General features: G+C 42.2%; 1 protein-coding gene across 1 annotated transcript; it reads left to right on the forward strand.

The window, feature by feature from the left end:
• The first annotated feature begins 1,247 nt into the window (after positions 1-1,247).
• LOC128857020 (putative mediator of RNA polymerase II transcription subunit 26) lies at positions 1,248-7,362 on the forward strand. Its single transcript, XM_054092535.1, has 2 exons — positions 1,248-1,909; positions 6,446-7,362. Exons 1-2 carry the CDS (start codon positions 1,631-1,633, stop codon positions 7,061-7,063), a joined length of 897 nt encoding a protein of 298 aa, XP_053948510.1. The 5' UTR covers positions 1,248-1,630; the 3' UTR covers positions 7,064-7,362.
• The last annotated feature ends 16,700 nt before the right edge of the window (positions 7,363-24,062 follow it).

Here is a 24,062-nt window from a genome sequence, read left to right on the forward strand (position 1 = left end):
CTACTTGTATTATATGCAGAAGAATCGTCCTGGCCACTTCCAAGGGAAAGGCGATCAGTGACTTTCCCGACTTGCGTGGAGTTTTGCGTTTGGAACCAACTTATGGAACAATGAGCTGTATGCGCCTTACGACAACATAGACATAGCGCAGCGTATAAAGATTCAGAGTTGGCTGGGTCATGTCGACCGAATGGATAGAGAAGCTCCGGCTTTGAAAGTATTCGATGCGGTACTGTACCAGCTGGTGGTAGCAGAGGAAGAGCAAGTCCTCCTCTGCGTTGGAAAGATCAGGTGGAGACGGATTTGGCTTCAATTGGTGTGTCTATGGTGTGTGGCACCAGCTTACACGAGAAGGAGTGACTGGCGCGCTTTGCTAAGCATAAGCGGTTATCGGGCCAGTCAAGCAGAAAAAGAAAAAGATCATTCGAGCTGGCTCACTTCCATGTGGTCACTATCTTTTTCGAATAATCTTTAGTAACTGGGCAAGGAAAATTTGTTCACATTCATGACGAACTAAATGATATCAAGGACTTTATTGACTTTTTCTACCATTGACACCCTCCGAACAGATTCGTTGTTATCGCATTCTATACTCAATTGGGTTCATAAATAGCGCAAATGCCCTTTGTTTCGCTGCTTCGTCTTTTCACTTTGATTGCGGAATCTATTTTATATATTTTTTTTTATTTTTATTTATATTTTTTTATTTTATTTTTTTTTCTTTGACATTAAACAGAGAAAAACGCCAAAAACTCCTAATCTCGACTTCATTAGAATACCATTCTATACGAAATTAGCGATTTTCCCTGCAGGGGAGCCCACAAACTATACTCACACACACACACACCACATATGAATAAATTGTATGTTGCATGTGTTGCACGCGTGTGTTTGTTGTGATTTATTTTTAGTCATCACAGAGGCGGCGCGAAACATGTGTTTCTGTGGCATTGCTTCAACGTATTCAGTGTGCGTGCTTTTGTTGTTGTATGGTATCTTAATTCTTTTTTTGTCTCAATGCTGCCACTCAAAATTTGCTGCTGGCCGTCGTAATATATGGAATTATTAAAAATGTGGCGTTGAAGCGAAAAAATAACTCAAAATAATACCAAAAATACGCCTAAATGGGTAAAAAGGAAAATCAGAAGAAAATAAATCGGTTTGAAATGCAGCGCACACAAAACGCCACAGCAGCCATGGTTCTAGGAGCTGCTAAAAAAAGTGCATATGTACAGAGTGCAGCGGGCGCGGAGTGTAGTGAGCACGATAAGGGGCTTTAGCGGCAATGCAATATTGTTGGGAAAAATTTGTGTTGTTGCTATTTGTTTGCTGGAACTTTTTTTTTTTTTTTGGGCGGGAAATGTTTATGTTTTTCTCTTTCCGCACAAATATTTTTGTACTTGTTTGACTGACTGACTGGTGCGATGCGGCACACACAAGTCTGCTTGGTTTGGGTATAAGGATAGTGACTCGTTTGAAAATCTCGACATTCCACGCGTGGATTTTGTGGAGTACGGAAGGATTGAAAGTGCGTGCGTCTACACGGAACAATTTATTTACAATACAAAACAATTACTCTTATTTGTTGTGCACACAAACACATTCACATACACATATAAAAAACAAACAAATGGGTTTAACGTACAAAGCGTTGAAGTACAGAGACGTCAAAATGAATTTGACCAAAGCGAAGGCGGGTGGTGGTGGTGGTGGTGGTGATGTTAGTGACGTTAGTGCTGATAGTGTTTATGGTGAGGGTTCGGAGCAGCAAGTCTCAGCGCTAGCAATCGAGGCAAGCACGTCTCTAATGGATGCAACAACTGCCGCGGCGACGGAGAAGCAACAACATTTCACTGCTGATCACATAATGCAATTATGCTTGTTTTTGGCAGAAAAATCCAGAGCAAAGGTGAGCGCATAGTGAGGGCGGTGGTGGTGAAAATATTTGATTAAGAGTTAAACGCATAAATACCAAGCAAATCCCTCAAAAAGCAGAATGAAACAAAAGATTTATTTGAGCTTTGAGGGAAATGCAATTTAGAAAATTTTGAAAAAAGTGTTAAGTGGCTTAAAAGAAAAGAGGAAAAGTGTGAACGTGAACTTTCGAGTAAATAGTAAGCAGTTATGTGCTGAAAAAAATTTGACCGTAAAATATAAAAAAAATTATGATTTCCAAAACATAAAAATATTTCACAGTATGAACTCGATAATCGTAACTAATATAGGTCCGACTTAATGGATCCGCTGAGTTCTTTGCCACAACATTTTTTTTTTTTCATTTTCTTTCTTTATTAATGTGAATGAAGGCAATGATAGGAGGAAGCTAGAAATGACGGGTTTCCAGTGTCTGATTTTTCGTAGCTAGGAGCCCGAAAGGCTTGGTTCCGAGTCTCCCTTAAAACTTCCATTGTGCTTTACGACGATTGTCTGGGAATGTTTTTTTTTTGTTTATTAGTGATGGAATTGGATGAAGGGAGCGAGAAAGGACGAGTTTCTGGTATCTGATTCCATGTAGCTGGGAGCCAGAAAAGATTAGTCCCTTTTCAGGCTCCCGTGGTCACTCATGTCGATTGTGCAGGAGTTTTTTTTTTGTGGGTGTGATAGATGTCGATGGAGGGAGTTAAAAAGAACGAGTTTTCAGTGTCCAATTTTTCCCAGCTGTGAGTCAGAAAGGCATAGTTCCCAGTCTCCCCTAAAGCTTCCGTTATCCCTCATGTCGATTGTGCATGATTTTTTTTTTTATTTTGGGTGTGATAGATATGGATGGAGGGAGTGGAAAGGGATGGGTTTCCAGTCCCCATTTTTTCGTAGATGGGAGCCAGAAAGCCTTTGTTTATTAGTGATGGAATTGGATGGAGGGAGCGAGAAAGGACGAGTTCCCGGCATCTGACTCTTCGTAGCTAGGAGCCAGAAGGGATTAGCCCCTCTTCAGGCGCCCGTGGTCACTCATGTCGATTGTGCAGGAGTTTTTTTTTTGTAGGTGTGATAGATGTGGATGGAGGGAGTTAAAAAGAACGAGTTTTCAGTGTCCAATTTTTCCCAGCTGTGAGTCAGAAAGGCATAGTTCCCAGTCTCCCCTAAAGCTTCCGTTATCCCTCATGTCGATTGTGCATGATTTTTTTTTTATTTTGGGTGTGATAGATATGGATGGAGGGAGTGGAAAGGGACGGGTTTCCAGTCCCCATTTTTTCGTAGATGGGAGCCAGGAAGCCTTTGTTTATTAGTGATGGAATTGGATGGAGGGAGCGAGAAAGGACGAGTTCCCGGCATCTGACTCTTCGTAGCTAGGAGCCAGAAGGGATTAGCCCCTCTTCAGGCTCCCGTGGTCACTCATGTCGATTGTGCAGGAGTTTTTTTTTTGTGGGTGTGATAGATGTGGATGGAGGGAGTTAAAAAGAACGAGTTTTCAGTGTCCAATTTTTCCCAGCTGTGAGTCAGAAAGGCATAGTTCCCAGTCTCCCCTAAAGCTTCCGTTATCCCTCATGTCGATTGTGCATGATTTTTTTTTTATTTTGGGTGTGATAGATATGGATGGAGGGAGAGGAAAGGGACGGGTTTCCAGTCCCCATTTTTTCGTAGATGGGAGCCAGAAAGCCTTTGTTTATTAGTGATGGAATTGGATGGAGGGAGCGAGAAAGGACGAGTTCCCGGCATCTAACTCTTCGTAGCTAGGAGCCAGAAGGGATTAGCCCCTCTTCAGGCTCCCGTGGTCACTCATGTCGGTTTTCCAAGATATTTTTTCGGGTGTGAGGCATGTGGATGGAGGAAGCCAGAAAGGTGGAATGTCCGGTCTCAGATTCTTCGTAGCTGGGAGCCAGAAAGGATTCGTTCCCAGTCCCTCTTAAAGCTTCCGTTATCCCTCATGCAGATTGTGCAGGATATTTGTTTTGTGGGTGTGATAGATATAGATGGAGGGAGTGGAAAAGGACGAGTTTTCGGTGTCCGATTTTTCGTAGTTGACAGCCAGAAAGGCCTACTTCCCAGTATCCCTTAAAACTTCCATTGTTCTTCACGACGATTGTCTGGAAATGTTTTTTTGCTTTGTTTATTAGTGATGGAATTGGATGGAGGGAGCAAGAAAGAACGAGTTTCCGGTCTCCATTTCTTTGTAGCTGGGAGCCAGAAAGGCCTAGTTGCCAGTCTCCCTTAAGCACCCGTTGACCTTGACGACGATACTCTGTGAAAGTTTTTTCTCTTTGTTTGTTTGTTTTTCTTTGTGTTTTTGGATGTGATGGAATTGGATGGAAGGAGCCAGTAGGCCTAATTTCCAGTTTACCTTAAAGCTTCTCTGTCCCTCATGTCGATTTTGCAAGTTTTTTTTTTTCAGATGTGATAGATGTGGATAGAGGGAGCCAGAAAGGACGGGTTTCCAATCGCCAATTTTTCGTAGTTATGAGCCAGAGAGGCATAATTCCTAGTCTCCCTTCAAGTCCCAGTCTCGTTCCTTTCGGACGATTGTGTGCTAATAGTTTCTTTTCCTTTGTTTTTTGTTTTTTTGAATGTGATGGAATTGGATGGAGGGAGCCGAAAGGGTCTAAGTTACAGTTTCCTTTAAAGCTTCCGGGATCCCTAATGTCGGTTTTCCAAAATATTTTTTCGGGTGTGAGAGATGTGGATGGAGGAAGCCAGAAAGGTCGAATGTCCGGTCTCAGATTCTTCGTAGCTGGGAGCCAGAAAGGATTAGTTCCCAGTCTCTCTTAAAGCTTCCGTTATCCCTCATGCAGATTGTGCAAGATTTTTTGTTTTTTTGGGTGTGATAGATGAGGATGGAGGGAGCTGAAAAGGATGAGTTTCCAGTGTCCAATTTTTCGTAGCTGGGAGCCGAAAAGATCTAGTCTCCAGTCTTTCTCACGAGAGGGAGGATGTAATGAAATTGGATGGAGGGGGCCGGAAAGGCGTAATGTCCAATCTCCCTTGAAACTGCTTTTTCTCTTATAACGATGAGGCCGCACTGAAAGCCGGAATGGCCGAGACTCCGTTGCCTTCGTGGACGGAACCTTCTGCGAAATGAGATAATTAAGATAGTGCAGACTTCAAGATGCTTTTTTTTCTGAATGATGTGCGAGGTACTTTTGAATGATGTGTGTGGCTTTGGAGGTACTTTTTGCTCAATCGTGCTATTTCATCGGCTACACGAGGTGTGCAAATGTCTGTGTGAATGTAAGCGTTCTTCATATACAATGGAACTCCGTAATTATCCGCAAGGCTTTAGATTGCACTCTCTGAAGTTTCCCGATATATCAAAGCATGGGAACTGCCATTTCTAATACACTTTATACCATATGACGAATTCGCCTTACATGGCAGCTTACGCCATGCCGGAGTGCACAAAAACTGGCAATTTCGACTCTTTCCTACGGCAAGTGCGGCGAACATGACAAACAGAGGAAAAGTTTTGTATCGCGAAAATTTTTATCGGTAGTGTTTATTATTGAATGTGTTCTATGCATTGAATTAAGTAAGTTCAAATGTATCCTTATAAGTTGCCCGGAAAAAGGAATATGCGTCGTACCCACCGTCTACATTCTTTGAAACCTTCTTTCGCTTCAATAAGCATTAATCCTATAATATAATTCACAACAAACAAAAATCGTTTAATACACAACGAAATTTAATATTTACTTCCACGATAAGAAAATCTTTTCTGGACTGTCACTTCGAGTACCGGACCCTGTATGCAAAAGTGTGGCTGGTATATTACATTGGTGCCAGCCTCGTTTTTGATGATTCTTCCAGCCCATAGACTGCACCAAACGGTTCAGTGGATGTAAAGACAGTTCTTGAATGGCTTCGGGCTGCTCTTCAGCCCAAATATGCCAATTTTTCTTACTGACGTAGCCATTAAAGCCATTGAGCCAAAAATGGGCTTCATCGCTGCACACCAGAGGTTGGGCGGAACGAGCGATGAACACTTTTCACAGACTGCCTACTTTTTTGCGCTTGTTTGTTGGTGCAAACTTGTAGGAAATATATTTTTGGTGCCTACTTTTTGGCGTTATATTTCCTTGGTGCCTACGGTTTGGGGCGTTTTTTGGTCCCATTCCGGCGTCGGATTTATTGGTATTACCTTGCGGTAATTTCTGCCGTTCCTGCGGTCCTGGAATCGCTGCGTTTGTGCGGGTGATAAACGCTCGGAGTAGTGCGCGTTGTTGCCACGGTTTGCGTCCGGCGTTTACCCATACCGGTCGACCCTTCTCCGTTTTTTTGTAAATTTTGTCTATTTGTATTCTCTGCAAATGTTGTGAATTTATTTAGATATATTCCATCTCTCTCTCTCTCTGTCTCATTCTCTCCCGGGTCTCTCCATCTTTCTTTGCCTGCCTTGAAAGTTTCACTTCTTTTATGTGTACTACGCTACACGCATTTTTTTAAATAAAATAATCTCCTCCTCCTTTTGCATCATAAAATGAAACTTGTGTTTTAACTTCTTTGCCTACTATTTCAGCAGCTACAGCAGAATCAGGAAATGAACGCCCGCAGATATTATGAGAACTTTCTAAAAGAAGCCACTGATTTTGTGGAGGATGAGAAAATGCGCGGTGACAATGAATCCAGCTTACCTCAGACTCGGCCACCGAGCGCAAGTTACAAATTAAAATCCACGCAAATCAAGCATAACATCTCAACAACAACGCTCCACCAAACAAGTCCACGCGCTGCAAGGCGAACGAAAATAAAATCAGAGAAAATCTTAAAACAAGCCGTTTTAACGGATACATTTTCAACTTCAAGCAGCAATAATCAAACCACCAGCCTTAACTCTCTACCTGAATTTTACGAAAAATTAACGCAAAACGCCCACAACTATCAGCAGTCGCCACAACACCAGCAACACCAGCAACACCAACAACAAGACAAACGTGATATTTTACGTAAAATACGGGAACAAATTTTCGAACGAAAACGCTTGCGGCAAGTGCTGAGTGGTAGCCAACAACAGCTTGGCAGCGAATACCTGCAACCGCAATGCCACCAGCAACCCGCGGGATCGGACTACAGCAGTGTAGAGTTGCAGCAGCAGGATGAGCTTCAGCAATTGGCAGATGTTTGGCGGCCTTGGTGAGACGCATTTGAATGGGTGGCCAGTATTTTAAATTTGCGCGCCAAGAATTTTGCATTTAAAAAAAAAAGGTATCTGCTTTAACAAACACGTAGGTGAAAAGGACGTGGAACTATGAGAGGTGAAGATATTTATCTAAAGACTAAAATTAAGATGGAAAGTATTTTGTAAAATTAAATTAAAATTATGCCGGCTACTTTAGAGCTGGTATTAAGTGTATGTGAACTAACTGCTTCCAATATTATGAACTAAGAAAAAAAACAAAACGGATTTGTATTCAATAAATTACCAAAGATTTTACATTTACGCAAATATTATTTTTTACTAAAATTTCAAATCGCTGAAAATTTTGAAAATATTGCATTACAAAATATTTGTAAGCAAATTTTATTAGAGTATTTTATTTTTAGGTATTTTATTAGGGTAAGTGATTTTTGTTTCTATGCGATTTATCATACCTTAGCTGCAGTAATTAGTTAATATAAAAAATAATACAACTTAACTTGTGACAGGTTGCTAGGCTAATGTAAAAATACTCGAAGCAATAGAAAAATAATGTAAAAATAGTTTTATCATAAACGAAACAAAAATATTTTTGGTAAATAAATTCATTTTTTTAAATCTTGAATTATTTTATTAGGTATTCATTATCTCTTTTAATTCAAGGATTGAGTTTCGTGAGCTCTGACCTTGTCGGTCAGCTTATATGTACAAAGTGAAGTCCAAAATCAACCTAACTGGCGTCATAAAAATGTTTTTGATGTCGTCATGTGGACAATCGGCTGTCTGTCGTTAGCTTTGGTAGGAAGTATGATGCTTTGATCCCAGATAGAGATCAATGGCTAAGTTCAGAGAACCTATTAAAGGGATATCAGCACACTTTCTACACTGACGGATCCAAAACCAGTGTAGAAGCGGATCTGGCTGGTACTTAGACGAAAACACTAAGTACTCCTATGCCAAAGGACAGATGGCCAAGATGGTGCCAATTCCGCATCGATTCAACTATGGATTGACGACTTCATGAGGTCTACTCATAGAGGACTTTGGTCTGAGTTGAATTCGTGCAGAGTAGCCAAGTGCTTCGTGAAAGAACCAAACAGGAAAACAGTGACCTTTCTCCTAAAACTCAGCAGAAAGGACCTGAAAGTGCTGGTGGGTGTCACCTCAGGGCACAACATCTGTGGTCAGCATATTGCTACCATGGGGGTCGTAGACAGCCCGATATGCCTATCCTGCTTTGAGGATGACGACACTGCAGAGCATTTTCTCTGTAGCTGTCCTGCATTTTCCAGAATCAGACTTAGGATATTGGGTTGCGATATACTGAGAATGGATAAAGTTTATTATTTTCCCCTTCCGGATCTCTTGAAATTCATCAATGTATCCAAGATATTTGTGGAACAGTGACCTCAAACTAATTTATCCGTCTTACCACCCACTTTTTATCTTTCCTATTTCTCTATTCTTTCTACTGAAATCTATAGGGGTGTAGTACAATGGTCTACTGACTGAGTGCTTGGACTTATCCAACCTCGCACAAATCTAATCTAATCTAATCCAATCGCTATGTTTTTAATAAGTTTGTGCTTTGGAAGTTACATCCCTAGTTGACTTCTGGTGAAAGCTTCGTGACATTCAGTTCAGTGGAAGCGAATTTGTTGCGTCTAAAGTGTCAGTATGTTTGCGTCATCTGTACAAAAATGAGTTTCGAACAAAGTTCATGAGTGGTCTACACGTTTCAGAAAAGGTTGTGAGGATATAAATGACAATGAAGACACGGGCTGCCCAAAATCAGTAACCTCCGAAATTCCGTGGAAATTTTTAGTAAATCTATCAAAAATTAAACGAAATCATTGTTGAAAGTCATGAAACCGGAGTTGAATATCTCCAAAACATCGATTTCTCACATTTTAACTGATCATTTGGGCTTGCGAAAGGTCTGCGCACGTTTCATTCCGCACAAGTTAACTGAGGACCAAAAATTGCTCAGAATTCAACATTCGAAAGACCTCATTAAAGAGGCGTGAAAAGACGAGAACTTTCTTTACAACACTGTAACTGGTGGTGAATCGTGGTGTTTCAAACATGAAATTGAAACTAAGCATCAAAGTGTCAAGCAAAAGGTCCCAGACGAACCACCACCCAAAATATCGCGTTTGGAGAAATCACAAATGCTCACTCGATGCTCATTTGTTTTTAAGATTCCAAGGGAACTGTTCACAAGGAACGGGCCAAACCGTCAATGCAATTTTCTATCTAGGCGTTTTTTGCATCGCATTCGTCGAACTCGCCGTGAATATCGCGAAGCAGGAAGCTGGCGTTTATTGCATGATAATGAACCATCTCATCGATCCACTCTTGTGACTGACTTTTTGACTAGAAATCGCATTTGAACCATCAATCACTCACCGTATTCGCTGATATGGCTCCCTGTGACTTCCACCTATTCGAAAAATTGCAGTTGGCCATGAAAGGAAAATATTTTGCGTCCGTAGAGGCCATCCAAAAGGCTTGTAGTGACATCCTGAAGGACATTCCGGTCAAAGCCCTGAAACACTCTTTCGAAAAGTGGATACAGGGTTCAAGTTTTTATCAATTTTAATATATATTTTTTTTTTTCCTAAATTGCTCGCAAATATTTTTTTTTGTGTGGATATTTCAGCAGAACATTACGTAAAAAGCCTCTGATTTCAGAAAAAATCACAGTGACATATGTATTGACGAGGGACAAGGTTTGTGGAATAAAGTTTTATTTACCTGATTTTGATTTCCAAGTTGAATATATTTGGAAGTGATCTAAGCTGCATCTGGCGTTGGAATGGCTCAGTATCCTTAGGATTGACCATTCGCTTATTTTGTGAGAAATATTAAGAATATGTCTGTTCATGTAAAATTATCCTGTAACTAAATTTCCGAGAATTCTCACTCAAAGAGAAAAATATCAAAAAAAGTAGATGAACACAAAACCAGTAACAGTTTGCGAGTTTTGCGAACAGCTGATTAAATTGTTGGGCGGAAAAATCACAATAATTCAAATTTTTATCACTCGAGCTACTCCGTATTCAATTAAAAAATAATAAAGCAAAGTAACGCGCTTCGGAATCACATGATTTCATTTTGCCACAATAATTTGCTTCATTTCATCATCGCTGCCAGATGAAGAACGTTCCAATTCACAGATTTTAATTCGTGTTTATTTTTACTTTGCGATCAGGTGTTTTTCTCACTTGCAAGCTCTTCCAAGTAAAAATTTCGCGGCGGTATACGAATCTATCAAAAATATGGGAAAAAGTATTAGTCAGCGATGGGCAATACTTTCAATGATTCACTTATAACCATTTTTTCAGAATAAAGTTGTATTTTTATCAAAAAAACAGCGAGAACTTAGTTGTCCCTCTAATAATAAGAAGCTTAGGGACAACGGAGCAGTGTGTTAAGTTTTTAGAGGATAATGGCCTGATTCTGCGTTCGAAATTATGTTTATGATAAACAACAGCTGACCGGGCACTTTTCGATGCAGGAAATCTTCTTGCCGAACTAAATCAGGAGTGTCTCGAACAAAAGATTCGAGGGTGCTAGGATTTCGCTGCCACTTATAGGTACTCCATATTATGTATAGCTATGCACACCACTGCCAAAATGCCACGACAAGGGAGGAAAATTTCTTCGAGAGCTCCTGCTACCGAAAGCTGATTGGTACAGCTATTGCCATGAGGCAGTTATCTCGTGTCAGAATGACAAGCAGGAATTCAAAAGTAGGAGGTCCGGCCAAAATTGTACAAATCGATGAGAGTGAATTCGGAAAAGGAAAATATATATTAATAAAGGTAAATTCTGAGTTAAGTTAAAGTTAAAACATTTTACTAATTAAAATATTTCTGTTCTTAATTAAGGAAGGAGAGTGGAGGGACATTGCATTCTCGCACGATCGAAGACGGCAGCGAAGATCTAAGGTGCTGAAGGTATGTCCGGACAAAATCCCTTGGTCCAGAAAGTGGTTACGAAGTAGTTTCAGCATATGAGGAACGTCAGCAAATACGAATACGATTTACTGCTCATCAAAAACCAACCTGCAAAAGCGCCATATGTTACAAAATGTGAAATAAGTTACGCAAAGTGTATATTTCGTTAAACTTACCACGGTTTGTATTCATTTATTCCGAGAGGAATAGGACCACCAAGATCGCACACAATCGCTGCAACGTTGTACCCGCAGTCTTCACATTTTTGCAAAATATTAAAAAGCACGTTCTTCGTCATTTTACAGTTGAAGTCGTAGAAAACCCGCTAATTTACACATAAGTCCTAAAGAAGACAATTAATATAAATATTATAAAAATTTCCATATATCTTATTAAATGTTTATTGCAATATGTGTTCACCTCTAAGCATCGCTACTTGCACAAAATGGGCGGGTTCTAGTGTAGAGTCCGTAGAAGAGTCATAACAATAAGTATGCCTGACCTTCATTTCGTCGAAACTCAAAACACACACCTTTTGCACAATATCCATTTCCGTAGAGGTTTTTAATAATTTAAAAACAGGTTTAATCAAACCTCTGGATATATCAATTTTTTGTGCCCATTTCTGAAGTGTTCGAACTCCAGGTAGCGGAAAACCTTTTTTGTATAATTATCGATATGCTTTTGGACTTGCGGCATATAATGTAATGGAATTGGCGTTATCTTCTTGAGCGCAGGTAGGTTTTTTGATACTAAATTTTAGGTTCGCTACCTGGCCCTTCGTGAAAATGGCCTCTAGCTTCTTCTCCATGTTTTTAGACACATTTTCGCATTCCTCAAAGCGCTTTTGCAGCTGCTCCATTCGTAGATGTGCTTCTTGGTTTGCTTGTTGTAGTTGTGCTGAAGTGCTGCCAGTTTCAAGTCTTTCTTTTTTGCTTTCCATCAGAAGGGATTTGTTTTCGCACTGTAATGCATCTCTACATGTAGCAAAATTAAATATTCAAACTTAGGAATATGTCAACATGTTTATACCGCCTTACTGCTTTTAAAAACTTACAATTCTGATTCCAGCTCCTCAACTTCCCGCAAACTGCTGTCGTAGTAGAAAAATTTGGTAGGTGTTGTAGCCACGGGCATTTTGGATAAATTTGCCTCCATAAGGCTATTTTCCTTATTCGCATTGTCTCTGAAAACATAGCTAGAAACATATTTCGAAATTTGGTTTGTAAATTGAAATTGGTACCTTCGTTGGCTGCGACAGATGCACTCTGCTGAAGTAACTCGCCAACGATTTTATTACTTTCTTCACTTCTTCTTTGTGGATTAATTCCTTTTGATTTAACAAATCCATACCAAAAGGCTTTTTCGTTGGCACTTATTGGATTGCTGAAAATTTCGAATTAAAATGTCGAACCAGTCGTTGACAATTTCCACAAACTCCGCTGTTTCTACAGCGTTATACATTTCATGGCCTAGCGAATAAATCCGTCGTATTGCGCTTGAAGTGCTGTGTGAGAACAATTGGGCAGCCAATTTCACCTTTTGACGCCCAGCATTATGAACTGTGAGATGTTCCTCACTAAGTTTGTGTGTTATGGAAGCGTCTGACACCGACTTTAAGGTGAACAACTGAGCAATGGTTTTTGAAGTCAGTAGTTTTCCTTTATACATACATATGTATATCCAGTGCGGAGGAAGTGATTTCGAAGTAGTTTAAGTAAGTGCAGAACGTCCGCAAATAATATACAAATATGTATTTTGCTCTAAGAAAAAATATATGAATACAAAACGAAACGGCAAATTTTCAAAACAAGTTCGCATACCACTCGACACTTTCAACTCCTTCCCCAAGGACTGATTTCCTGCTCCCATATCTGACACAATACTGACCATTGTAAACCCGGACTCTTGAATTTTCATGATGAGGTTCTCCAAAATTGCCTTTGTCATTTTGCAGTCGTACGCACAGAAAACCGGCTGCTTCCATGAAGACTTAAGTCCACGAACAGTGGCTAATTGCACATAGTTGCACGGTTTGCGAATAGTGTCGCTTGACTGGTCGTATTCATAAACAGATTGCACTTTCATTTTGTCGAAGCACATTATGCAGATTCTATCTGTGACGGGTATGCCACTCGCAACTCGCATGACATTCAAGCAGAAATTCAGTACTCCATCATCAATCTTCATCTTTTGCAACCATTTTCGAATCGTAGATTCGCAAGGGTATGGAAAACCATTTTTCCACAAGTGGACATAGGCCCTTGGCCCAGCTGCGTGAAGAGCAATCGCGGAGGAAATGTCTTGCCATGACCAGTGGACGGCGTTTTGCGGATCTACAATTTTTCGAATTTGTCCCTCCGTAAAAATTAATGATAAGTTCGTTTTAAGTGTTTCGAACTCTTTGACTCGCGTTCGCAATTCTTCAATTTTGATTTGAAGATTTGCCACACGACAATCCTCAAAGACCTAAAGCGAAAGATTAGCTACAAGAGGTTTTTATTATATAATTAATATTTACTCGGTTTGAGTTGCTTGAGTTTCATCCCATTCAGATAGGGTTTCCACTGTAACGCATCTCCTGATAACCTAACCCATAGTCCATAGGTGAAAAATGCAAAGAGCAAATTTTCGAATATGGGTTTAAATCGACGCCGCACGATTTCGACCACATTTTTCTTTTCACTACGTTCGTCGGAACGTGGAACATCTTGATTGCTTCTTGAGTTCATGTTTTATGATACAAGGCGCAACTTGCTTTTGGCATAACCTTATTTAAATATTTCAACCAAAAGTTAAAATTGTTGCAATTCATATTTTTACTTAAATGTGTTTTCAATCGAATTATTAAGAAAAAATACATATAATAAAGGGTTTTCCTCTTTAAACTGAAATAAACATCCGATGATTTACATTAAAAAATAGCATTTTTCTTTGAATATCAAAATAACACCTCTTATTGGAAAACCCTTTATAATTGTTCTCCAAAAAGTATTAGAAATAGATAATTTACAAATAAAATATTATTACTTACGTATATTTACAGGTATACGATGCTGGAATTCTATAATTGTTATTTTGAAATACTGCACTTGCGCGTATATGAACACCTGCAAATAAAAGCTTTTAAAAACAATTTATTTACGATTTACGAATTTACTTACTTGAATGTTTCCAATTAAATAAACTGTTTTTAGCGAATATGAATAAAGCAACGTGTCAAAAATGGGAACAGTGTTGCCGACCAAATAATTTGCACCAAAAGTTTCGTTTTTACTACAATTCAAACATTTTTTTGTAAGGAAGCAACACGTTTTCAAATAAGGGAGCCGATTCGTCAAGAGAGAGCGAGAAAGCTGCTTACTTACCTAACCTTCTATAATTGAATCATGTAAAATATATACATACATATGTATATGTATAAATAATAAAAATAGAAAATCGAATATGTAACAAATACTAACAACAGAGTGAGAATTTAGAATAAGAAATCCAATAGTAGACCATGTTTTTGTTTTTTTGTGTTCAACTCAGCAAAATGAAATTTATCTCCCCAATCTATTATAAATAAAATAACTGCCACAACAATTTTGAAAACACTGAGACTATACACGCGATACATATTTTTACTTTTAGCTGCTTTTTCAAACATTGCATAATTTTAGTTCGCTTTCAAAGTTTCTTCCTTCTAGAAAGCTCATACGACGTAACGACGGGGGGGCCATCTAATGCTACAGCCATTTAAAAAGCGCCACACACCGAGAAAATCGTGCATAGGTATATCAAAGCCTCACAAAGTAGACAACAGTTTTTAAGCTGAAAGTGCATTTTAGCTAAGTGTTGAACGAAAATAATCTGAATGATTTGATGGGCTACCTGCTGGCCGTCTTATTAGTTTATCACAAGCAAATTAATTATAAGCAGCAAAAGCGTCATATAAAATAAACAGCGGTTGGAGTAAATAGAATTATTGGCAAATGATCGGCTGAGGAGATCAGACCTCAACGTCTATCGTCAAATAAGAATTTCTAATAACTTTTTCCAATGAATTAATATATAATATTATATTAGCTGTGTGGCTTATAAAGCTATTTATGATGAATAAATTAAATTAAATGTTTGAAAAAATACAAAAGTAGACAATAATAAAAGGTAATAAATTTATTTTTTTTTTTTTTTGCATTTCACACTCGATTCTCATATGAAATTTTTCTTTTCATAAACATTTTGTATGGGGAAAAAATGGAGAAGGTGATCCGTGGCAAGCGCACGAAAGGAGTTTTTGATAAATTAGCTGAAAGAAAACTTAGAAACTATGGAATTGACGGTGAGTTTAAATGGCCTTGGCGGCACTCAGAAAGATGGGACAAAATGGCGATGAGACGATACTGCACTGTGTGGTGGACTATAAACGCTAGGCCACCACCATTGTTTCGCTCGCGATCGTGTCTGTGAACGTTATAGCCATCCCTGGTGATCAGAGAGGACCTAGCGTGCAGCTTGGCTTCCTGGACCGCAGCTATTTTAATACTGTGTCGGCTCATAAAGTCAACTATCTCGTCGACCCTACTCGTAAGTACGTTGCAGTTCAATTGTAGAAGCTTGAAGCTTCTCGGTAATGTCGGTGTAACTCGGGGGGTGAGAAACGCGTGGGGTTGTCTACGTTGGACCTGCTGCTTAATCCGCTGTGGTTGTTGCGGCCTGATGGTGGAGGCGGTAGTGGGTGCAGAGCTCTGCAGCAGGGGGAAACATAAGCAGTTGTCCACTCACACGTGGTGCGCAGGCCGGAACATCTCCGGAAATGGCACCAGCAATATACCGTGTGGACCACTCCCTATGTGTCTTAGGGCCTGAACAGGTCTTAAGGTGGCTCCACCCGTTAAACCTGTTACACCTAACCGAGGTGGAGTTCGGGTGAAGTCGTTTATGGCAGACGCAGCAAAAGAATACCTCTGTCACAGGGATGGATTCGATTCCAGCCCTGAGGAGAAGCATTTGGAGCAGGATTGCTGCGAGGATTTGCTCCTGTGATGTAAGGGGTGAGGTGATACGCTGTTCACTAGACAGGGCTAGTATACTGGGGCGGCAGCCCTTGGTCGGGAAAAACCCGAGTCATTCCGGTAACGTAGAACCATGGGAATGAAGTGGCACGGTCTCAAGACGAGCTGAGTAAAGGTAATTTTTGGCGCATCGATCCCGATAGTGGCGCCAAATTGATTGAGCTTAGCTACAAGAAGCGCCGTCAGCCCAGCAGCCAAAGTTTTCGCCCATCATACGGTATGCCACGTTCGGCACCAGTCTCGCCGAGTCATATGGGTACGCATAGAGTGGTGCTAATATGAAACATAAATATTAAAATGTTTAATTTATTTTATAATTGCAGATAATGCGCGTGAGAGTTCAGCGCTACAGGATTTTGTTTTGCAATCGGCCCCAGGCTCGCCGGGCATGTCACTCGAGCAGCGAGCTGCCAATGGTGGTAATAAATCTACACGACAGCGATAGCGCGTTTGTTTTCCTTTTAGTGCTACTTCAGCGCGCCCCAAGGTTTTCATCAGAATCAAGCCAATTACAACAACTATAGTAATTTATAAAACGTAAATATCTATGTCATTAATATTCTCTGGTTTAAGTTAGGTGATCAGGGGGGCCAGTCGATATCGCCTCTTTTTGACACTAGACGTCCCGGGAATTTTTGTTGCAAAAATTAAATTTTTGCATTCGCAGTGTGGCATGGCGCACCTTCTTGTTGAAACCAGTAACCGTCTACATCTTTCTTCCGCATTTGCGGGTAGACAGAATGAGCCAACATCCATCGATTGTTTCGTTTTCTTGGTAAAAATATGGCCCAATGATGGTTTTGGCGCAAATGTCAGCCCAAACAGTTACTTTCCGGTCATGCAATGGCGTTTTATGGATTTCATGTGGGTTCTCAGTTCCCCCAAATGCGGCAATTCTGTTTATTCACGCTGCCAGATAGGTTAAAATGTGCCTCGTCAGTCATTAAAATTTGCTTCCAAGAATTGGGTTCAGTGTCAAGCATTCGAGCGACTATTTGGCTGTATTCCAAGCGACGTAAATGGTCTGTCGGCAATATTTATTGTGACAATTGCATTTTATACCGAAACAAATTTAAATCATTCTTTAAAATGTGCCGCATTGTGGTTTCACTGACGCCAAAATGCTGAGCGCGACGACGATACGACACTGTTGGCTTTTGGGCAACGCTCTCCCTCACCCCTCACTGCTTCAACAAGTTCATTGGAACGTCTTGGTCATTGATGAATGGCATGTTGACGATCTCCTACTGTCCCGTGCTCGACATTTCGCAGTGTGACCGTCGAAGTGAGCTGACGCGTGAGCGCTTGTTTTGCTTTGCGAGCTAGTCAATTTTTCTTTGAGCGTTGTTTTTCGCGAGAAAATACCGTTTTTTTTTTCCGTTGGCAAGTGACGTTATATTGTGCGTACCTAATCGGCGTGGTAATTATCGGTGTGCGAGGAACGCTATAATTGCGTGTGAAACAATTGTTTGGTATAGAAAACAATTGTTCACTGTGCGAGTGACAGTGGTGGCAGTGGGCTATGCCCAAATTAGGCGTGGCGAGGAAGAGGGCGAGCACCCCTCTCCAGTGCGGTTCCAGATTGGCGTCGTCGGCGATGGACGAGTCGACATCGGGGGAGGAGGAGGTCCTCTTGAGATCCCCTCCCCGTATGAAGAAGAAGACCGCTGGAGGAGCAGCGGTTCCAGCTGAAAAGGTGGCTGCAAAGGCACCTGAAAAGTGTAAGTCTGGGGTTAGTGGAAGCGAGTGCGCTTCCGAAAATGGCAAAAGGAGTGGGAAGACCGCAAAATTGGGACCAGCCGGAAAGCTGATGGATAAACTAAGGAAGAGTTTTGCCCCTTCTCAGGAGGGGTTGGGAGTGCTCGGTGGGGATGCCGAGCGCGAGAAAGTTGGGGGGCAGTTCATGGGGCGCTTTAAGTCCGTTGTGGCTGCCTTCAGCGGAGCCATCATTGACATGGACGGCGTAACGAAGAGTGTCACGAAGGACCTCATGGGCTACTCCTTGGAGTTTGAGAAACTCTTCGTAGAGATGGTGGCGGAGATCGCTCATCTTCGTGGGCAGTTCGAAGCCACGAAGAGGACAAGGGAGGAAGCATCTCGGAGGACGGCTGCGCTGGCTGGTGGCGCCTGCACCTATGTTGCCTGCGTTGCCGGTGCCCAAGCGATCATTCGCACACCATCCGTAGCTGAGAGGGACAACTTGGCGAAAAATGCCAAGTTTTCCGAGGTGGGGCTCGATGTGAGCGTGCGGCGGAAGTTGGGACCCAGGGTTGTGGTTCACGGGGTTTATACCGAAATCTCCCCTGGAGTTTTCATGGGGGAACTCTTCCGGCTGAACCTTAGGGAGTCCAGCCCTGGGTTTCTGGAGAAGGACGTGAGGATGGTCAGCCGTCCTTGGAAGGTTAGCCCTGATGAGGCAACGAACGTAGTCCTTGAGGGCACGGACATACTAATGTCCGCCCTCTTGGAGGCCGGGTGTTGCTACATAAAGTGGTTCTCGTTCCGGGTGCGGCCGGACAAACTGACACCCGCCTGTTTCCGTTGCATGGGGTTCGACCATAGGGTGGCGGAGTGCAGGGCGAAGAAAGATGTCTGCCGAAGGTGCGGGCAGGAAGGGTACAGGAGTGGAGGTTGCGGCAATGCCCCGCATTGTCGCAACTGTGCATTCAAGGGCAAGCCAGCCGGACATCTGATGATGTCCACTGTCTGCCCGATATATGGTGCAATTGTTGCACGTGCGGTCGCCAGACACTGATGATGGAACTATACCAATTGAATTGTCAGGGTTCTTGTGCCGTTATGTGTGAGTTGGGGGCGTGTATGTTGGAAGGAGGCTGCGGCATTGCCTTGCTCCAGGAACCATACTCCACCAATGGGGTGGTGAGAGGTCTTCCCGGGGGCTTCAAGGTCTTTACTGACCTTGGAGTCAATGCCGCAGTAGCTGTGTGTGAACCAAGCGACTCTTGTGTAGTGGTTGACTCATCACAGTGGGGAGTATGTGTGTGCGTCGAGGGGGAATTCGGCAGAATATATGTCGCTAGCCTATATTGCAAGTTTAGCGAGCCTGTAGAGCCATACTTGAGGTACATCAAGGCGGGGCTACTACGTGAAAGTAGCAACCCTGTCATCATGTGTCTCGATGCTAATGCCACCTCCCCGATGTGGTTCAGCAAGACATCCAGGCACACTGCAGGATATCGGAGCCACAGTCGTGGTGAGGTCATGAGCGATTGGGTGGTGGCGAATAGCCTCCTCATTGCAAACGAACCGAGTGAATGGTATACGTTTGATGGGCCTAGAGGAGTGAGCGAGATTGACGTGACGCTCATGAATAAGGCAGAAGCGAGCAGGTTTGAATGTAGTTGGAGTGTCAAGGGTGGTTGGGGAATTAGTGACCATAATTTAATACAAATCATGGTTACTCCTCGTACCCCACAGTCGGAAAGTGTGAGTCCATTCAGACGATGGCGTACCTCATGCACCGACTGGAATAGATATGGGCAGACCGTTAGAGAAGCGGTATTGGGTATACCGCTTAATGTGTTTGAGAATTTGGGGGTCGACGAGCAAATTGCTCGTTTATCAGAAGGTGTCTGGGGGGTTAATGATATGATGTTTAGAAAGGCTAGGGTTGTGAGATTTAAAGGTGTTAAGTGGTGGACTAGTGAGTTGAATTCAAAGAGGAGGTCTGTCCGGCGCTTGAGGCGGTTGTTTCAACGTGCCAGGCGGGCCAATTCAGAGAATTTGCCCCAGCTCAAGTCTCAACTCAGAGTAGGAATTAATGAATACAAGAAAATGTTGGTGAGAGTTAAAGAGGAAGGTTTGTCGGGGAAAATAGGGACGACCCTTGGGGACAGGTCTTTAGGATCTGTCGGGGTCGTCGGAACGAGATTGCTAGCTCTCTTCGCGTGGGTGACACTCTGTCATCCACGTGGAGAGAGTGCGCCAGTGTTCTGTTAGGCGAGTTCTTTCCTAAGGCTGAGGTTCAGGTTCCTCCTGCACAAGAGGTGCCTGTCCCTCCACTAGACGATGGAGAGTTGGATTACGCGTTTGGCCTGGTCAGGTCTAAAAGGTCTCCAGGTTTCGATGGTTTGAACGGAGAGATGTGCAAATGCTTGTGGAAGTTCATTCCTTAATATTTGGAGCACATTTATGATAAATGTATATGGGAGGGATATTTTCCACGTGAGTGGAAGGTTTCTAGGGCCGTTGTTCTATTGAAGTCGCCCGATAAGATCAGGAGCGATCCTCGATCTTATCGTGGTATCAGCTTCCTTCCAGTACTTGAAAAAGTGCTGGAAAGGGTTATGGTAGAGCGGCTTCAGGAGCTAACTCGGGGTGTTAGGTCTGATAGGCAGTATGGTTTCAGGAAAGGACGCAGTGTAGAAGATGCGTAGTTGTATGTTCAGAGTGTAGTAAGTGAAAACGCCAATAAATATGTCCTTGGCATGTTTATTGACTTCAAGGGGGCATTTGACTACTTGCGCTGGCACCGTGTCTTACAACGGCTAGAGAAGCTTGGCTGTCCGGAAATTACTCTATGGCGGAGTTATTTTTCGGACAGAAAAGCATCTATGGTAGGTGTGGGCGGAAGTGTGGAGAATGGGGTGGCTCGAGGCTGTCCGCAGGGATCCATCTGTGGTCCCTTCATTTGGAACCTCATGATGGACTCTCTGCTTCGGCAGTTAGAGCCACTCTGTAAATGCTGTGCGTATGCGGACGACCTTCTCATTTTGGTGGAGGGTCGGTCACGTGAGGAGCTGGAGCGAGTGGGTGGGCAGCATTTACCTTACATTTACCCACAATCGAGGGGTAGATGTGGGAGTAGACATATCGATGGACAAAACGATAACAATGCTGCTTAAGGGCAGATTGTCGCCGTGTCGTCCACCAATTGTACGTTTGAATGGGGTTAACATTAGGTATGCGACGCAAGTCAAATACCTGGGTTTAACCATGAGTGAAAGGATGTGTTTTACTCCATACTTAGTGTTGTTGAAGGAGCGGCTGCAGTCAATTGTCGGGCAAGTTCGTCGCGTGGTCAGATGTGACTGGGGCGGCTAGGTATGCCGCTGCCGCAGGATCCTTGGTTATCCGACGGTGATGTAGGAAGGGGGTATCTGGTATGCAAAAGGATGTTAAACGAGAGTATACTTCGTAGGTGGCAAGACCGATGGGACAATAGTTCCAAAGTCCGTGCGACATACGAGTACATTCGGGATGTTTCATTTGTCGGAGAAAATCCTGACTTTGGATTTTCCCTCAGCCTAGGATTCCTCCTTACTGGACATGGGCCTCTTAATGCGTATTTGCATGAGAGGCGCTTGTCTACAAGTGAGGAATGTGTATGTAGGTCGGCAAGAAAGGACTGGGTGCACGTCCTCTGTGAATGCCCGTTGTACTCAGACATTAGGGATCTTGTGTTTGTAGGGATTAGCTGCACTGATGGACGGTATGATGTGAGCGGTGTGCTTGCCAACCGTGGGAATGTCGAAAAGTTAGGGCAATATGCGGGAGAGGTTTTTAAGCGGCGAAGAAATATTAGACGTTCAGTTGATTAGGTTCTAGTTATCCTTGTCTGGTTATTCTGCTACGTGATTGGGGATTAAACATGGGGAATGGCTACCAGTCCAGAGCTGTATGGAAGCTCAACTGGTAGTAGTCTAGGCTACGAGGTCTGACCGGAGACTTAAATCTGGTACCACGGGGAACAGGGGCCCTCGGAGCTTGCTCCGACCTGTTCTTGAGGTAGGCCCTTCGGGGAGTATCGTGGTGGCTGTGGCTTAACACTTAAATGCGGGTAGAGCCTTTTGGCTCGATGTGGAGTTGCATTGCAACCGGGTGCCGGGACCCATAGAACGGCAGAGGGTTAGATAGACCTCGAACCCTACCAAGGTGGTTAGTGTGTCCATTCCGCACTACCAATTGGTACCTTAAGTGCTTTAGCATTTTTGGGGCGCTGATCAACGCATTGTTTTGATCCGTTGTGCTTTTGAGCACCGTGGTGTCGGTCCGTCGCCGGTGGGTACCCACGTAAAAACAATCGGATGCTGTGCCGTGCTCGAAAAAATTCGACACCAAATGACGAATAGTACTGTCAGACGGTGCTCGTTAAAACAATAGAACGATTATTTTCGATGCATAGCGTCACTATTTCAGCGCGTTGTTTCGGTGTAAAGCGATCCATGGTTGAAATTGTACTGAATTGACATATCGAAAACATGCACATACATATGTTGAAGTCGATCGGTTGGTAAATGGCAAAGTTATTCAGCGTTTTCATACCGACATAAAAGACGGCGCACCCTGTACATTTCTTTAGAGAACTTAAATATTTGAATAGAAACTTAAAGCAAAATTAAAGTCTTAAGTGCGAATCGAACAATAAATTAAATCCTAGTTCCTTCTGGCGATATGTTAAATCCAGGAAATCATGCTCAAGTATTCCTTCTGTTGTCTTCTATAACGAAACTCAAGCACATACATTCATACTTCTATAGAGGCAGCCAATCTTTTTGCAGATTTTTTCTGTTGAAATTTTCAAGTAGACTCTGATTTAATTCATGTGTGTCACGCGAACATGAATTCCTCAATCAATATTGGCTCGTTATTTTTTACGCTTTCTGATGTTGAAGATGGAACTCGGCAACTCAAAACATCAACAAAATCTGATGTAGATGGGCTATCTTCGCATCTTCTTAAACACTGCTCTGCAATCGCCTATCCACCTTTATTAATGTTTAACAAATCCCTTGAACGAGAAGAATTCATAGACCCCTGGAAAGTTACAACCATTAATCCAGTATTCAAAAGTGAAAATAAAAACAATATTGCCAATTTCGGACCAATTGCCAAATTATCCACGGTTTCGAAATTATTTGAATTAATAGTGAAAGACAAGATTTATTTTGCAGTTAATCGGTGTACTTATTTCAGTAGACCAACACGACGTCTTCATGAAAGGTAGATCTACTGTTTCAAATCTTGCAGTGCTCTCTGAATATTGCTAAATTTCAAGGGCCGATGTTGAATGTGAACCACACCTAAAGGTCAAGCTTTTTTCTGCATTTCATTTGAAATTTTTCAATTTCAGACTAACTCAATTTGAACCGTGGAAAGATGCACAATCGAGCAACGCGTTAAAGTTATTCAGGCTTATTATGAAAACGGGCACTTCATCTTCAGTGATAAGGCACATTTTCACCTCAGTGGATTCGTCAATAAGCAGAATTGCCGCATTTGGGCGAATGATAATCCAGGAGTGATTGCCGAAAAACCAATGCACCCACAAAGAGTGACTGTTTGGTGCGGTTTATGGGCCGGCGCCATAATTTTTCCCAAAATGAGGCCGGTCGAGCAGTTAATGTGAATAGTGTTCGCTATCGCGAGATGATAACGAAATTTTTATGGCCTGAATTGGAAATGTGGATGTGGACGATATGTGGTTTCAACAGGACGGTGCCACTTGTCACACAGTTAACGATACAATGGCTCTTTTGCGCGAAAAATTTGATGGCCGAATAATCTCACGTCGCGCCGATGTCAATTGGCCGCCAAGATCATGTGATTTGACACCGTTGGACTTCTTTCTTTGGCGTTATTTGAAAGAAAAGTTGTACGTCGATAAGGCAGCAACAATTCAAGAGCTAAATTATGAGATAATTCGGCACATTAACGGCATAGAAGCCCAATTAAGCCTCAGCGTCATCGAAAATTTGGATCATCGGATGGAGGTGTGCCGCCGAGGCCGCGGCGGCCATTTGGACGATACGTAACTAAGCCATACCAATATTATCATAATAGAGAGAAATGATACTAATTTCCTAAAAGAATTGTATTTTATTCAAAATGAACACCGGCTCTTGAAACTTAACCACCCTTTATGAAAAATACACACAATTTTAAATGCTAAATAATTTGTTTTATTATTAATAATTATTTATATACAATTCATATACTTTTTATGGCACATTGTAG

Source organism: Anastrepha ludens, chromosome 3, assembly GCF_028408465.1.
Source record: "Anastrepha ludens isolate Willacy chromosome 3, idAnaLude1.1, whole genome shotgun sequence".
In the NCBI taxonomy this organism is placed as follows: Eukaryota; Metazoa; Arthropoda; class Insecta; order Diptera; family Tephritidae; genus Anastrepha; species Anastrepha ludens.

Coding starts and splice junctions, on each gene's coding strand:
- LOC128857020 (XM_054092535.1), top strand. CDS start 1,631: ATGGGTTTAACGTACAAAGCGTTGAAGTACAGAGACGTCAAAATGAAT. Junction 1,910..6,445: donor CAGAAAAATCCAGAGCAAAG/GTGAGCGCATAG, acceptor CTACTATTTCAG/CAGCTACAGCAGAATCAGGA.